The sequence below is a fragment of the Erinaceus europaeus genome, chromosome 1, assembly GCF_950295315.1.
Source record: "Erinaceus europaeus chromosome 1, mEriEur2.1, whole genome shotgun sequence".
In the NCBI taxonomy this organism is placed as follows: Eukaryota; Metazoa; Chordata; class Mammalia; order Eulipotyphla; family Erinaceidae; genus Erinaceus; species Erinaceus europaeus.
Window position 1 is genome coordinate 58,672,335 of NC_080162.1, and position 15,151 is coordinate 58,687,485.

The 15,151-nt window shown below is 38.8% G+C and overlaps 1 protein-coding gene across 4 annotated transcripts in view; it reads right to left on the bottom strand.

The window, feature by feature from the left end:
• The window catches only part of KIF16B (kinesin family member 16B), a 341,204-nt gene that overhangs the window by 77,020 nt on the left and 249,033 nt on the right, over positions 1 to 15,151 (bottom strand). For all 4 annotated transcript variants that reach the window (XM_060186445.1, XM_007525760.3, XM_060186438.1 and 1 more), the window contains one exon: positions 2,111 to 2,200. In XM_060186445.1, coding sequence (XP_060042428.1) covers positions 2,111 to 2,200 — 90 coding nt within the window. The remainder of the gene's footprint in view (positions 1 to 2,110; positions 2,201 to 15,151) is intronic.

The window sequence follows — 15,151 nt, forward strand, 5'->3', positions numbered from 1 at the left end:
AATATGTCTCTATGTAATGGCATCAGACTATGAACAGAACTGTTAACACATAAATCACAGAAGAGCCAGCAGAGCACCTGCCTTGGCATGTACTTGGCCCAGATCTGAACCTTTACATCTAATTCAAGGTGCTATGGCATCAGAGGAAGCTCTGGAGCTGTGGTTTCTTTCTACTTCTCTCTCTGTGTATCTCTGTATGACTTGAGACAGAGGCCCATACAATAAAATTATGCACACCTGACGTCCTGGCTCCACACATACATTCAAATCAGAGAACGAAAGACACACACACACACACACACACACACACACACACTCCTAGTAATGTTTATGTCTTCTTGTTTCAAGTAAATTTTTTTTCTCCCCTATTCATGTGGAGTTTAATATGTCAACATGAGAATCTGTGTATTATTAAGCTACTGATGTAATACATAACCAAGCAGTTAAAATGCCTAACTCACTTTAAATCACGTTGCTCTGTGTCATCAGTACGCATACAAAATGTGTGCTTTTCATTGTTAACATTAGCTTTGGACATGTAGGATACATGTCAGAAACACACTTGAATTTTATGCAGTAATTTCTGAAACTAAAACCTCTTGAGAACGATAAACTTCTTACCTGGAGAATTTTCAATTTGTAAAGTTGAATACTATCATGATGGCCTGACAACAGCATGATTTTACGTGGGCCCAAGATACTTTTACACTCAAAGAATCTTTGTTCAGCAAAAGATATTTCATTTTATATTATCAGATAAGGAAGAGCTGAAGGACTGGGGGTTCTCTAACGTGACCCAAATTAGGATTAAATAACTGACTAAAATATTTTTAGGATGTCAAAAGAAACTATCAAAATAGTGTTGAAAAGCAATGAAAGCAGCCAGTTAGTGACTACTGATTGATCTGCAGTTGATTAAAATATAATTCCCCAAAAAGTTTTGCCTTTATAAGATTGCCTAAAGCTGACGTAACATCAACATCATCATCAATCATCATCATCATCATCACCACCACCTAGTCACTGGAAGATAAATATTAATTTTAAGTTTTATGAGTACTTTTTTTTTTATGGTGCCAGAGCCTCATACATGTATGATTATATCACTCTCAGCTTGATTTGTTTAATTCTTATCTTTCAGATGGAATGACAAGAGAGTTGGGGATAATCTCCATCATCCTTAGAGCTTCCCCTGGTGCTGCAGCAATGACATATGGTGACAAGGTTCAAACCATGTGCCAAATACATGGTAAAGAAAATGATCTACTGAATATGCTATGTCCTGAACCAGGAATATTTACCTACGCCCCCCCCTTCTCCCATCCCACCCATCACCTCTCTTTTCTTCTCATTTTCTTTTTTTGTCATACCTGGGGCTTTTCCACTATAGGATAACTTTTTGAGACAGGCACAGGTAAACATGGAAGTGGAGGGGTGGGGTGAGAGTAAGCACTACAGCACCAAAGTTTCTTCCAGCCAGGTTCAAACCCGCATCTTATTCACCGCAACGCAAGCACACATTTCAGGTCAGCTTTCTTTGCTTAAAAGTATTTTAAAATCTAGTCTTTGTTCAAATAAAGAAAATAACAACATATCAACACACCCCAGATAATTGATCTGATTCATGGAATGCTTCCTTACTTCTAAATAATTCCATATTAACTATGTATTTCTCCTTTGTGCTCAACAGCAGGTTAATTTTTATGACTAACTTCTCATTAAGTGGAAGTACAAGCATCAGTGTAAGTTATTTTTAAGAGAAAAAAGCAGAAGTCTGTATGATGGAGTTCATTACTATTTCATTTTTATGGGTATCACTGTGGAGAAACTGTAAAGTGACTAAATTATTTAAAAGTAACATAAAATTTATAGACAGGACATAATGAATTTATTGTCATATCTTGCATTCAGAAAATATTTAAGCTGTGTAGAGGAGAAATGGGCAAAATTTAAAAACTACTTTTGACTGATGAGTAGTTGGCACTGCTACCTAATAGCCAAAGAGGGAAGTTGGGGGAAAGAAGAGAGGGGGAGACACTGATAATGCAATCAGTTCATTTAGTTTAGAGAATAAATGTTCTTATGTGGAGATAATTATTTCATAGCTTACCTCTGCATACTTTAACTTTAACGTCTTATGCATTTCTCGAAAACGACTGTAACGCCTGAATACGGTCCATGTCTCATCTAGGACAGTAATCTATCAAAAAGGAAAATCAAAATAAATTAGCATGAATTAGAAGAAAGTAATTTCTAAAATAATTTAACTAATTTAAAATTATTAAAAAAAATTAACAGAAAGTGATTAGCATGTCAAATTTCTCTAAAATTGAAAACATTAGCCTAGCTTGCATAAATAAGATTTTTAATTGTGCTGCAGTGAAGCATGCCTCTCCGGCTCCCAAATCCAGCAGACAGTTACCTCTGAAAGACTTACATAAAGTGCCCCTTCACCCTACAATTGGGTTGGAGGAAGGAAATCCACAGGGTTATTTTTGTCACAGCAATAGGGACTGTACCCATGCACAGTGTCATGTACACCATCAGATGCTAGGTGTGTGATAGGGTGGTGGTGGGGGGCAGAGGGCTGAGAAAAGGAGAGAAGAAGGAATGGCAGGGCAAAGAAAAGGGAGAAAAAAAGAACTTCCTGCATTGCAATGATTAGCCGTATATCTCAAGATTAGTAATACAAAGCACAGTACATTTTTTGGTTTCTTTTCAATCTTTGAGTTTCACTGAGTTGAGTTGATTGCTTGAGTCTTCATTACTGTTGAATGATCTGTGATAGGAACTCAGGTACATGTGAACTCACATATTTGGGTCACAGTGACAAGAAAAGGCTAATAGATACCACCAGTCCTTACAACTACACTTAAAGTATGTCAGACTCCTATCTCTCTTCCTACCTTGCCTCTGAGTTGCAGACACACTATCTTGCACATTTTCTTTAGATGTCACAATGGAAAACCACATCCAACTTTCTTAAAACCAAATTTGACCTATTCTCCTCACCGTTGACACTAGCCCTTCTTGAGACTTCTTCATCTCAATGGATTTCAACCCATTCATTAAGCCATCATAGGCAGATGCTGGGGTCTGCTTAGTCTCTCCTCTCCAAGAACATTCACTGTGGAATAAGTAATAGATCATGTTCTCTCACCTCCCAAGCATTCCTTAGAGCTTTCTCCTTCCACCATTTGCCATTATCAATATTTTACTACTTACTCTAGGCCATGAGTACTTGAAGCCTCTGCCAAGACATCTCCTACTTGTTTACATCTGTATTTTCCCCCTTTAACTTCTCTGCAAACCTGACAGAGGGATCTTATAAAACCTACACATAATCATCCTCCCCGATATTTCTGCTCTAAGCAGGATCTGACATAGCTGATAGTATATCCATGTAATGCTTTCTTTTCTATATGCTTAGTTTTCTCTGTGGGGACTTTTCCCCCTTATCTTTTAATCATTAAATATTCAAATATAGCAGGGATTAGTCCTTGAACCTATATTATGTTCTTTTTCTTTTTCTTTCTTTTTGCCTCTAGGGTTATTGCTGCAGCTTGGTACCTGCATTATGAATCCACTGCTCTTGGAGGCCATTTTTCCCATTTTGTTGCCCTTGTTGTTGCTGTTGGATAGGACAGAGAGAAATCGAGAGAGAAGAGGAAGACAAAGGGGAGGGGTAGGTAGACACTTGCAGATCTGCTTCACTGCTTGTGAAGCGATTCTCTCTGCAGGTGGGATGCCAGGGCTCCAACCAGGATTCTTAAGCCAATCCTTGTGTTTCAGGCAGGCCATGTGAGCTAAACCTGCTGCACTACTGCTCAGCCCCCATATTTTATGTTCTATCTGTACTCACTCCTTTGGTGATCTGATTCTGTCTCACAGCTTAAATATATGTCATAACTCCTTGGACAACTTATTTTTCTCTTTGAACACATATTCATCTATCCTAGATTTTATGTGATAGATTTTCATACTTGGACACCACTATGTATCTCCAGTTTAACCAGATTAAATTTATCAAAAGTAATCCACTTTAAACATGCTTCCTTTCTTGCTTCTATAGTTCAGCAAATAATAATGCTATTCCATCCCCACCTACAGAGGGAAAGCTTCACAAGTGGTGAAACAAGGCTGCAGGGTCTCTCTGTCTCTTTCCTTCTTTTTCTCCTCCTCCCCTCTCAATTTCTCTGTTTCTATCTAATAATAAATAAAAAATATAATTAAAAAACAATGCTATTCTTTGACTTACTCAAGCCAGACACTTTGTTACTCCTTTTTAAGATACCTCACACCCAAATCCTTTCCATCAAACTCCAAAAATATCAGTCTACTTTCTACCATAGCTACTGATAGAATCTTCATGTAAATCAACATAATATATTGTCTGGATTATTTTTGAACAGGCTCCTGGTTGTCCTCTAGTCTTTCCTTCATTTCCCACCATTTCTACTAAATTTCTGTTCATTATTTTCTCAGCTCAGAAACTGAAATGAAATTGGTAATGATATAAAGCATGGCAAAGTCTTGTATGGTAAAGTAAATCCTAACAAAAGCAAACCAAATTCCCAAATAACTTGGTTATAAGAATAACTATCGACTGCCTTAAACTCTAAAGCAGCAAGGAATATTCCTCATTCTCTATGAAACCCATATTCTGCCAGTCCTGGAACCTCTGGGGGCATTGCTCATTTTCCTTTATGCTTCTCTTGATCTATACCATTTGGTCCTGTATCTGCTGATCTCAAGCAAGTCAATGCAACCAGTGCCACCTCAACATGTTTCACTTAAGACTGTCCAGAGATGCCAGGCATGGGATGTCAACCCTTTGGCTCCATTACTCTGTCACCAAGTTGCAGTTGCTACTATGACACTAACCTGACATCCCTGGGAAGATAACCTCACCCCTCAAGAGTCCTACCCCAATAGGGGAAGATACAAACAGGCTGGGGGTATGGATCAACCTGTCAATGACCCTGCCCAGTGGAGAAGCAATTACAGAAGTCAGACTTCCACCTTCTGTACCCCATAATGATCCTGGGTTCATATTCCCAGAAAAATAAAGAATAGGGAAACTTTTAATGGAAGAGATGGGATATGGAACTCTGGTGGTGGGAATTGTATGGAAATGTACCCTTCTTAACCTACAATCTTGTCAGTCATTATTAACTAACTAAATAAGTTAAAATGTAACCATTTCATTATTTGACTGGGAACACCCTTCTAAATCATCCTATCTCAATTACAGTAGAAATTCAAGTTCTAGAAAGGGAAATACAAATCAGAATTTGACTGGGTTTGGAGTATTGCACCAAAGTAAAAAACTGTGTTTATGTGTGTGGGGAGTAAGGGGCGTGGGTAGGTAGATTTTCAACTCCACTGTAGGGGGATGGAGTTAGAGGTACAGACTTTTGGTGGCAGGAATGGTGTTATTATATACTCCTATTAACTTATAGTCTTATAAATCACTATTTAATCAATATGTGAGGACAAAATAGATGGAATGTTTTGAGTTTTCAAATGCATATATTTTAGTTCAGAATATATATACCTTCAATCTAAGCATTTAAGGTTTCAAATTTATAAACTGAATTTAACACTGGACTTACATTGTGAATGCATTTCTAATAATATTTTTTGAAATATTAAATCATCTATAATCTTAGATCAGGGAGACCAGAAGCAAGCAGTCCAGTCAGTATGTTAAAAATATTTATTTGTAAAAGGTATTAAATGACACAAAGCATGGTAAGGTCTTGTATGGTAAAGTAAATCCTAACCATGGGATTTCCAAAGTAAGCCAAGTTCTCAAATAACTTGGTTATAATAATAGTCATCTATTGCCTTCTTAAGCTCTAAGGCAGCAAGGAGCCTTTCTCATTCTTTGTAAAATCCGTATTTCTCCCAGTCCTAGAACCTCTAGGGTGTGGCTCATTTTCCTTCATGCTTCTCTTGATCCATACCATTTGATACTGCATCTCCTGATCTTAACCAAATCAATGCAACTAGTGCCACCTCGACATGTTTCACTTTGGACTGTGTCTAGAGACACCAGGACTGAGATGTCAATCCTTCAGCTCGAATAATCTGGTGAGATCTTTCCTAGCTAATAGGATTCCTTAGTTCAATTTTGGGTGGTACACTTCCTAACAAAGCTACAGAACCTAGACACAGACAAGGGCTCATAAGATAGGTAGGGCACATGTGCACATGTATCCATAAGCTGGGGGGAAATATATACCTTACAGTAAAAGGGTGCAACAGTCTATAGTGACTCAGTAAGTGCAGCAAGCAAGTAGAAAGACCTAAAAGAGACACCATAAAATACTTACTCAAATATTTTTTACTTAAACCTAGATATTCTCATCTACTTCCTGTTTCACTTCCCTCAATCATTCTAAGTCTCACTTTGTCAGATGAAATAAGAACTACAAAAGTTGTATAAGGGCAAGAGACTGACCCACTTTAATAATGGCTCTTTTAGTCACTACCAGGTCGTCCCATCACCTGAGGCCCTAGTAAGGGAATCCTAGGATTCCCACATAGGTAAGATGGGCCTGGACCACTGACAGATCCCTCTCTCCACCATCACTAGCCATCTCCATCAGTAATAACATCATAAACCCTCTTGTGGGTTTCTTATAGGACCTTGCCCTCAATTTGGAACAACAATGGTTGGGACTGACCCACTTTCTGAAGGGTGGCTGGGTCAACATACTCTGCCTCAAATGAGTTCAGTCTAGAATGTTACTAGCTGTGACCATGGACTGTGAACTCAGACTGACAGGGGTGCAGTGGTTACACAGGCTCCTGTGCTAAATATGAATAGACATGGGCCCAAGGCCAGATGGACGAGGTTTACAGTTAATAGTATTTATATACTATCCTCACATTTGGAAGTTATTCTCTGCCCTGATCTACTCCTATTCTCAACTGTGACACTACCTCTCCAGACTCTACTTTTAGCACACTTGTATTTTAGTTTTTTTTAATGCTTTATTTATTTATTATTGTATAGAGACAGAGAGAAATTGAGAGGAGAAGATAGAGAGGGAGATAGATAGACACCTGGAGCCCTGCTTCTCCACTCATGAAGCTTTCCCCCTACAGGTGGGGACCAGGGGCTTGAACCTGGATCCTTGCATACTGTAATGTACGTGCTTAACCAAGTGTGCCACCACCTGGCCCCTGTATTTTAGTTTTAAGGCTCTGGAAAAATTGGTAAAATTATGGGCCCCTTGGAATATATCTAAAATAGACTTCCTAGTTTTTTCAAAAATGGAGACCCCAAATCTTATCTGCTATATTCTTACCCTTAGGTTCCTAATTATTAAAAAATGAGTTCTGCTTTATATCTTAATGCTTTTCAGCCTCCAAGTTGCAGATGCTGCCATGGCACCATCCTGACTTCCTTGGACAAATGACTCACCAATGTGTCCTGGAACCAACTCTTCAGAGCCCTGCCACAATAAGGAAAGATAGAAACAGGATGGGGGTATGGATCGATCTGCCAGTGCCCCTGTCCAGCAGAGAAGCAATTACAGAAGCCAGACATCACACCTTCTGCATCCTATAAAGATCTTTGGCCCGTTGCCCCAGATGCAATAAAGAACAGGGAAGGTTCCAATGTAGGGGATGGGATACAGAACTCTGGTGGTGGGAATTGTACCCTTCTTATGCTACAATCTTTCCAATCATTATTAAATCGCTAATAAAAAAATAAAAGAAATTCAGGTTCTTTCACTGACCTACAAGGATCTTCATGATTTCTCTCCTCTCTGGCTTCATCTTCTATTGATTTAGGCCTTCTTGCTTAGCGATAATGCATCAAACATATGCACAACACATATGACCTCATGGACTCTATAAAATTTTCCCGCTTACTGGAATTCTACTTAGCATAAACAGATCTGTCATATGCTTCAAGTCTTTGCTCATATGTCACTTTCTTACTGGGCCTTGTTTCAACAGTTACTTGCAGAATTCTCTCCAATATCATTTATTTTCTCTCTTTTTAGTTTGTTTTTATTATCTTTATTTATTGGATAGTCAGAAATTGAGAAAGAGGGGAGATAGAGAAGGAGAGAGACAAAGAGACACCTGCAGCACTGCTTCACCACTTGTAAAGCGTTCCCTCTGCAGGTGGGGACTGGGGGCTCGAACCTGAGTTCTTGTGTGCTGTAACATGGGTACTCAACCAGGTGTGCCACGGCACCAGCCCATCATTTAATTTTCCTTTTTTTGAATTTTTATTTATTTATTGGATAGAGACATCCAGAAATTGAGAGGGAAGGGGCAGATAAAGAGGAAGAGAGGCAAGAGACACCTGCAGCACTGCTTCACTACTCACAAAGCTTCCCCCCTGCAGGTGGGGACCTGGGGCTCAAACCCGGGTCCTTGTGCACTGTAACATGTGCGCTCAACCAGGTGCACCACCACCTGGCCCCCTATCATTTAATTTTCAAACAGCCTTTGTCAGAACTACTTCATTCAGTTAAAAATAAGATTTATTTAGTTTGGAATAAATGCTATAATATCAACTTAGTATATATAAAAGGATTTATCAGTTTTGCAAACTACAGGGTTTTTTTTGTTTTTTTGGTAGCAACATAACTATGAACATGTTTGAGAAAGCATGAAAATGTATCACAAATAAATCTGCATAGTACCAAGCATTATACATTAGATTTCATGAAAATCTCTTCACAGCAACTGTTGTGAATGAAACTGAATTGGAGGTGGTAAAGGAGTCAGTGCTCTACTAACCACAGGAGAAACTTATTGTCTCCATGCAGTTCCTCCTTGCTTTGGTCTACCTCTAAGATCACCAAATTTTCTGACGATAGCGACAGCACCAGTGCTTTCAGATTTCTAGCAGACATGCTCATTTCACACGTGCTGAGCATACTGTCACCTTCTCACTATCACTGCTTTGAGACCTCTCTAGTCTCCCAGTCTCCTCTCTCAAACCCTTCTTCTACAACTGTAACCTGGACTCCAGGTCAGTCTTCCTGTTACTGGAGAACCGGCAACTCAAGATTCCTAGTTCTTAAGAAAATCTGGTGGAGAGCCCTTCAGAATAATTCATATTAGATAGTCTCTGGTATCAACTCTCTCTCTCCTTTATGTACTGCCCAGCACTGAAGAGTCAGTCTCCTAAGGCAGGAAAGTAGGCACTAGCATAAAATTGATGCCACTTTAACTCAGCAGGCCCTTTCCTGCTTGAAAATCCTTTCAAATTGCAATTGTAATATGACTGTTTTGAAATGTTCCAGATTTTTAATCTTCATAGACAATGGGCCTAATTTTACTCAGATGAATCTGGTCACATAAAGTCAACTCTTTAAGCACCACTTCAGCCAATTTCATAATTATGCTGTTGCCAGAACTCTCTCCCCCTCTTCAAAACCTCTTCATCTTTACTTGTTTTCCTTAAGGATAGGAAGAGGCCCTCCTCTACAACAGATCTCACCCTGTACTATATCCTATGACTAATAAATCATTTTCACTTATCTGCCTTCAGATTTCTATCTCATCATCACTTGTCAATACCCACCAATTTTTTTTTTTAATTTACAAAAAGGAAACACGGACAAAAACCATAGGATAAGAGAGGTACAACTCCACACAATTCCCACCACCAGAACTCCATATCCCATCCCCTCCCCTGATAGCTTTCCTATTCTTTATCCCTCTGGGAATATGGGCCCAAGGTCATTACAGGTTGCAGAAGGTGGAAGGTCTGACTTCTGTAATTGCTTCCACCAATCACTCTTGAGCAAGCAAAAGTTCTAAGTCTTCCCAATTGCCCTTTACGAGCTCCTCTGCTCTGATTATTTTACTTTTTTTGCTATTTCTCCCAACCCCTCCCACATACACATTGATGATCGTTGAGTAAAGGAACTGCTTCTATTTATCTTTCCTGTTCCTCAATACCCTGCTAACTTCTAGTATGGCTTGTATTACATAATTATATACAATATGCACAATAGATTTCATATACTATATACGCATATATACTGTGTGTTTTAAAGGCAGCAAATAAATATTTGAGAAATAATAATTGACTGAGTAAAGGAGACAGTAGAGCTCTGAGTCTCTTCAATATGCTCCTCCATGCTACTTTTTACAATTTAATTTCTCTTCTAAAATGTGGACATCAGAATTACTGGCAGTTCAGTCTTTTTATAACTTACTCATAATTATCTAAAGTTTTTACAAAATAGGCATTAGGGGAGATAAAGGAAAGAAAAAACAAAACAGAGAAAAATGTCATTTACCAAATATCTTATGGAAAGAATCATCTGTTGATTTAGAAGTACTGTGAAAGGGCTGGGATAGATAGCATAATGGTTCTTCTTCTAGGGTTTGCCAGCATAATGGTTATGCAAAGAGACTCTCATGCCTGAGGCTTCAAAGTCCCAGGTTCAATATATATAAATATAAATACACACACACATTTTTTTAATATTTATTTTATTTATTTATTCCCTTTTGTTGCCCTTGTTGTTTTATTGTTGTAGTTATTATTGTTGTTGTCGTTGTTGGATAGGACAGAGAGAAATGGAGAGAAGATAGACACCTGCAGACCTGCTTCACCGCCTGTGAAGCGACTCCCCTGCAGGTGGGGAGCCGGGGTTCGAACCAGGATCCTCATGCCGGTCCTTGTGCTTTGCGCCACCTGTGCTTAACCCGCTGCGCTACAGCCCGACTCCCAACACACACATTTTTTAAAGAGAAGCCTAGATCCTGATTTCAGTCCATTCATTCTCAATTCACCTTTCTTATCCATTAAAAAAAAAAATGGGAGTGGGCGATAGTGCAGCGGGTTAAGTGCAGGTGGTGCAAAGCGCAAGGACCGGTGGAAGAATCCCGGTTGGAGCCTCCAGCTCCCCACCTGTAGGGGAGTTGCTTCACAAGTGGTGAAGCAGGTCTGCAGATGTCTGTCTTTCTCTCCCCTTCTTTGTCTCCCCCATCTCTCTCCATTTCACTCTGTCCTATCCAATGACGACGACATCAATAACAACAATAATAACTACAACAATAAAACAAGGGTAACAAAAGGGAATAAATAAATAAATAAATAAATAAAATTTTTTTTTAAATGACACACTTCAAGTAAATTGAAAAAAGAAGGAAGAAAAAAAGACTGTAGTGGGTTGAGTATATGCTTAGCAGGATTGAGGCCTTGGTTCTGAGACTCCTAGCCTATAACCAGGTAGGGCTCTAATTTCAGTCAGTCTTTCTTTTCATTCTCATAAAATCAATAAATGAATCTTCAAATAGATTTTTAAAAATGTGCAACTTGGGAGTCAGGTGGTAGCGCAGCGGGTTAAGTGCACGTGGCGCAAAGCGCAAGGATCGGCTAAGGATCCTGGTTCAAGCCCCTGGCTCCCCACCTACAGGGGCATCGCTTCACAGGCGGTGAAGCAGGTCTGTAGGTGTATATCTTTCTCTCCCTCTCTCTGTCTTCCCCTCCTCTCTCCATTTCTCTCTGTCCTATCCAACAACGACGACAACAATAATAACTACAACAATAAAAAAAACCAAAAAGGGCAACAAAAGGGAATAAATAAATAAATATTAAATAAATAAATATTTTTTAAAAATGTGCAACTAGCAGAGTGTTTGGGTACTCAATAAATGCTAAGCCTCTGGCACTGTCACCACATACCTAAAGAAAGATTTCTTATATTTACTACTGAAAGGCCTGGCTATACAAGAGCAGTCTTTGTGAAATACGGTATTCAAGTCACTTCATGATGTATTCTAAGATAAACTTTAATCTCAGGAGAATGTAAGACTGAAATTCTAAACTTAGCTTGAGAAACATATTAGTGTAATTTGATAAAGGTAAAACAGATTTGAAATGGAAATTCAAGGTATGACTGCAAAGTGATGACTGTTTTCTTAGGTGTTTGTAGTTCAATCTCATTTCTTCTTCATCATTTCTTATATGTATATCATTTTATGATGATAAAAACAGCTGCCCAAGTAAAAAAAAAAGCAATATAAAAGATTAGTTGCTTTGTGTGAAAACAGAGGAGTGGAAAAATGTTTTCTTTAATTTTTTTCAGTGAAAAGACAAATTTCTTGAATAAATAGTGTTTTAAAAATATAAAGTATCACTCTTGAAACCCCAGTGCTATTTTTCTTCCAGTTACTTATGTTTGGAAATAACACACAAATGGGGTATTTGAATCTGGATGGACCACAGCATATGGAACACTATTTTTCTCAGCTGTGCTTATACCCAGGCAAGGAGATAATTTATCAAGCTACTAATAGGCAGAGGTTCTGAAGTCAACACGCAATCCTTAACATTTATTTTATCAAGTGGGGAGTATTTCTAAAAAGACGTATGTGTGCATAGTTTATCTAATAAGCTAGAATGACACTTATTTCAGTTCTGCCAAATAAAGAGAAATTTCTCTGACTGTGAATGTGATAGTTTCAACTCTCAAAGTGCAAATTTTCTCGGCATTTTCTCTTTATGCTTCCTGGCAGGTCTATCTACCACCAAATCCACCATGCTTGTCAACGCCTTAGCAATAGATCTAATTTACAAAGTGCCTGTGACTTGACCAGAATTCAAGATTAAAAATTAAAACACATACAAATATAAGAGCAAATTTTAGAAGCAGGCAAAAATTTAGAAATGGTCACTAAGTTTAGAGCATAACTTAAATATGGCCCTGGCTTTTAGAAATGCAGAAAGCAGTGATATTTACAAGGTATATTGAAATGAGTAAGCAAAGGGACCTGCATGTCTCAAGGGACTTACATGTGACAGGGTCATTTGGTATGGGGGGCCTGTGGCTTACTTATCAACTGTATAGCTAGCCTAGGGCAAGTCACTTTTAATTTCCTAATTCATTAAATGTGAATAATACCTCTCTTGCAACATTTTCCAAATTTGTGGAACTGGCTAGCCAAGTGCCTGGAGGAAAGAAGGTGCTAGGTAGAGGTTAGTGTTCTCCCTTACCTATAGGTGTTGATCAGGAAAAAAATGTCTGACAGGCTTCATGAGTATAAAATAAAAAAAGGAATAGTAGGTGTCTAAGTATTATTTGGGCACATTTAATTCTTCCCCAGAGGGTGGATGATGTCCTTAGGAAGGGGTTAGTAGTCAGTAAGTAAGCTAGAAGCTTATAAGTAAATTTCATAGACTATGTGAGAAAGGATAATGACCAAGAACACATCTTGTGAGACACAACAGAATTCATGAGAGGTGCGATAAAAAGACCTACAACCTATGTCATACTAACAGTATAATAAGGAGATAAGATGGAGCAGGCTAGAATGTTACTAAGAAAATGTTAAGTCATGATTATGCTCACTCAGGGTTGAGAACTACCTCAGCCTTCAACTGAACACCCATGGTGATACCTAGCCCTGTCCTATGCTGTTTTCATATGTGTTCTACCCAAGAAGTGCAGGTCTTTCAGGAGGCTACAATAGGGTGTATCCTCGTGGAGCAAGAAAGAATTTGCTTTGGGTACCCAGCATCCACCAAGACCCCTGGTAAGGTCCTGATAAGCATGGCAGCACAGAAGGAGGTAGAAGAGAGAGAAGAGCTGAACATGGTGTGACCCCTGGGGGGTTGGATAGCTGTTCTCTGCCCACATGCCCACCTCACCCTCTGTGTATCCATGTGATCTTCTTCCATCTGCTTCTCTATGTATGCTTAAACTTAAAGCAATTTATACAGATGTAACAGATTATGTGATCAGAGATTTCATTTGCTCTGTGAGCCATTTGTTTCATGCAGTAATGCTATTTTAGCAGATTGCTGTAGCAATGAATGTTATGGTCTGTTGGCAAAGTAGAGGCATGAACCCCACCCCTGAGTATGTGGCAGGCACTGTTCCAGCATTTCAATATACAAGCTTTCACTGGCTTCACAGTAACTTAGCCAAGACGGCTGCACTACCCCCATGCTCTAGAGGAAGAACTGTGAAGTTGATTTGTCAAGACTACCTGGAGGAGATGGAGCAGGATGATGGTGAACCCAGCACTGCTCCAACCACTATGCCTTAACTCAGACCAACTGTGCTTCATTTGCATGTTAAAGGAAGGGGCAGTATACTCATATCGTGTTTGTTGGTAGTATTGAGCCCTTGACACTTCAGTTTTAGGGCATCTCTCTGAGGAAGGAAGTCCTTAGCACACCTACATTTATATAGTTGAAACAATCCTTTCTTCTAGGAACTTGGAATTCTCCAGACAAAGGCTAACCATTCCTGGCACAAAAGCAGTAAAACCTGGGATAAGTATAAAGAAGGGTCAGAACAAAGACATGCTTTTAGGACATGGCTTTGATAAGCTCAAGGAAAACAAGACTCTTCAGATATATATATATTATGCCTCCAGGTTTACTGCTAAGTCTTGGTGATGACACTATGAATCTACCACTTCTGGCGGCCATTTTCTTTCTTTTTTCCCCCCCATATTATTCAATAGGGCAGAGAGAAACTGAGAGGGGAGGAGAAGACAGATAAACAGACAGACAGACAGACAGACACACCTGCAAACCTGCTTCACTGCTTGTGAAGAGTCCCTGTTGCAGGTTGGGAGCAGAGGCTCAAACCCGGGTCCTTGCTCAGGTCCTGGCACATGTTTGCTTTACTGCACCACCATCCAACCCAGATTTATATGTGTTTTAAAGTGAAATCCTAGATTCTTAAAGGCTTCATAAGATTTTTTGTATTTGGTTTTACTCTCTTGCCTTTATAGTGAGTAACATCTCCACAATGTTGGTCCCACTGGCACACATACCACTTTCATACAATTTTTTACTTAAATCAGCTCAGCTTTAAAATAATTAAATTATCTTTATCCTGTTTTTAGATTTTATGAAACTGACTCAATAGTCATATTTTTGTCAGCACACTTATCTCTTGAAATAAAGCTAGGTACCAATTAGTCATAAAATACTCTACAGTGCTATGAGTTCTACAGTAAAAACAGGCTCAGCTATTATGAAGCCCTTTTAATAGAGGTTCCTCAAAAAGAAAAATTACAAATATAATTATCATTGAAATTCTACTTCTGAGTTAATATCCAAAGGGAATGAAAACAAAAGTTTTAGTCAACATCTACACTCACGGATTTACTGCTGCATTTTTTAAAATGTTAAGGTATG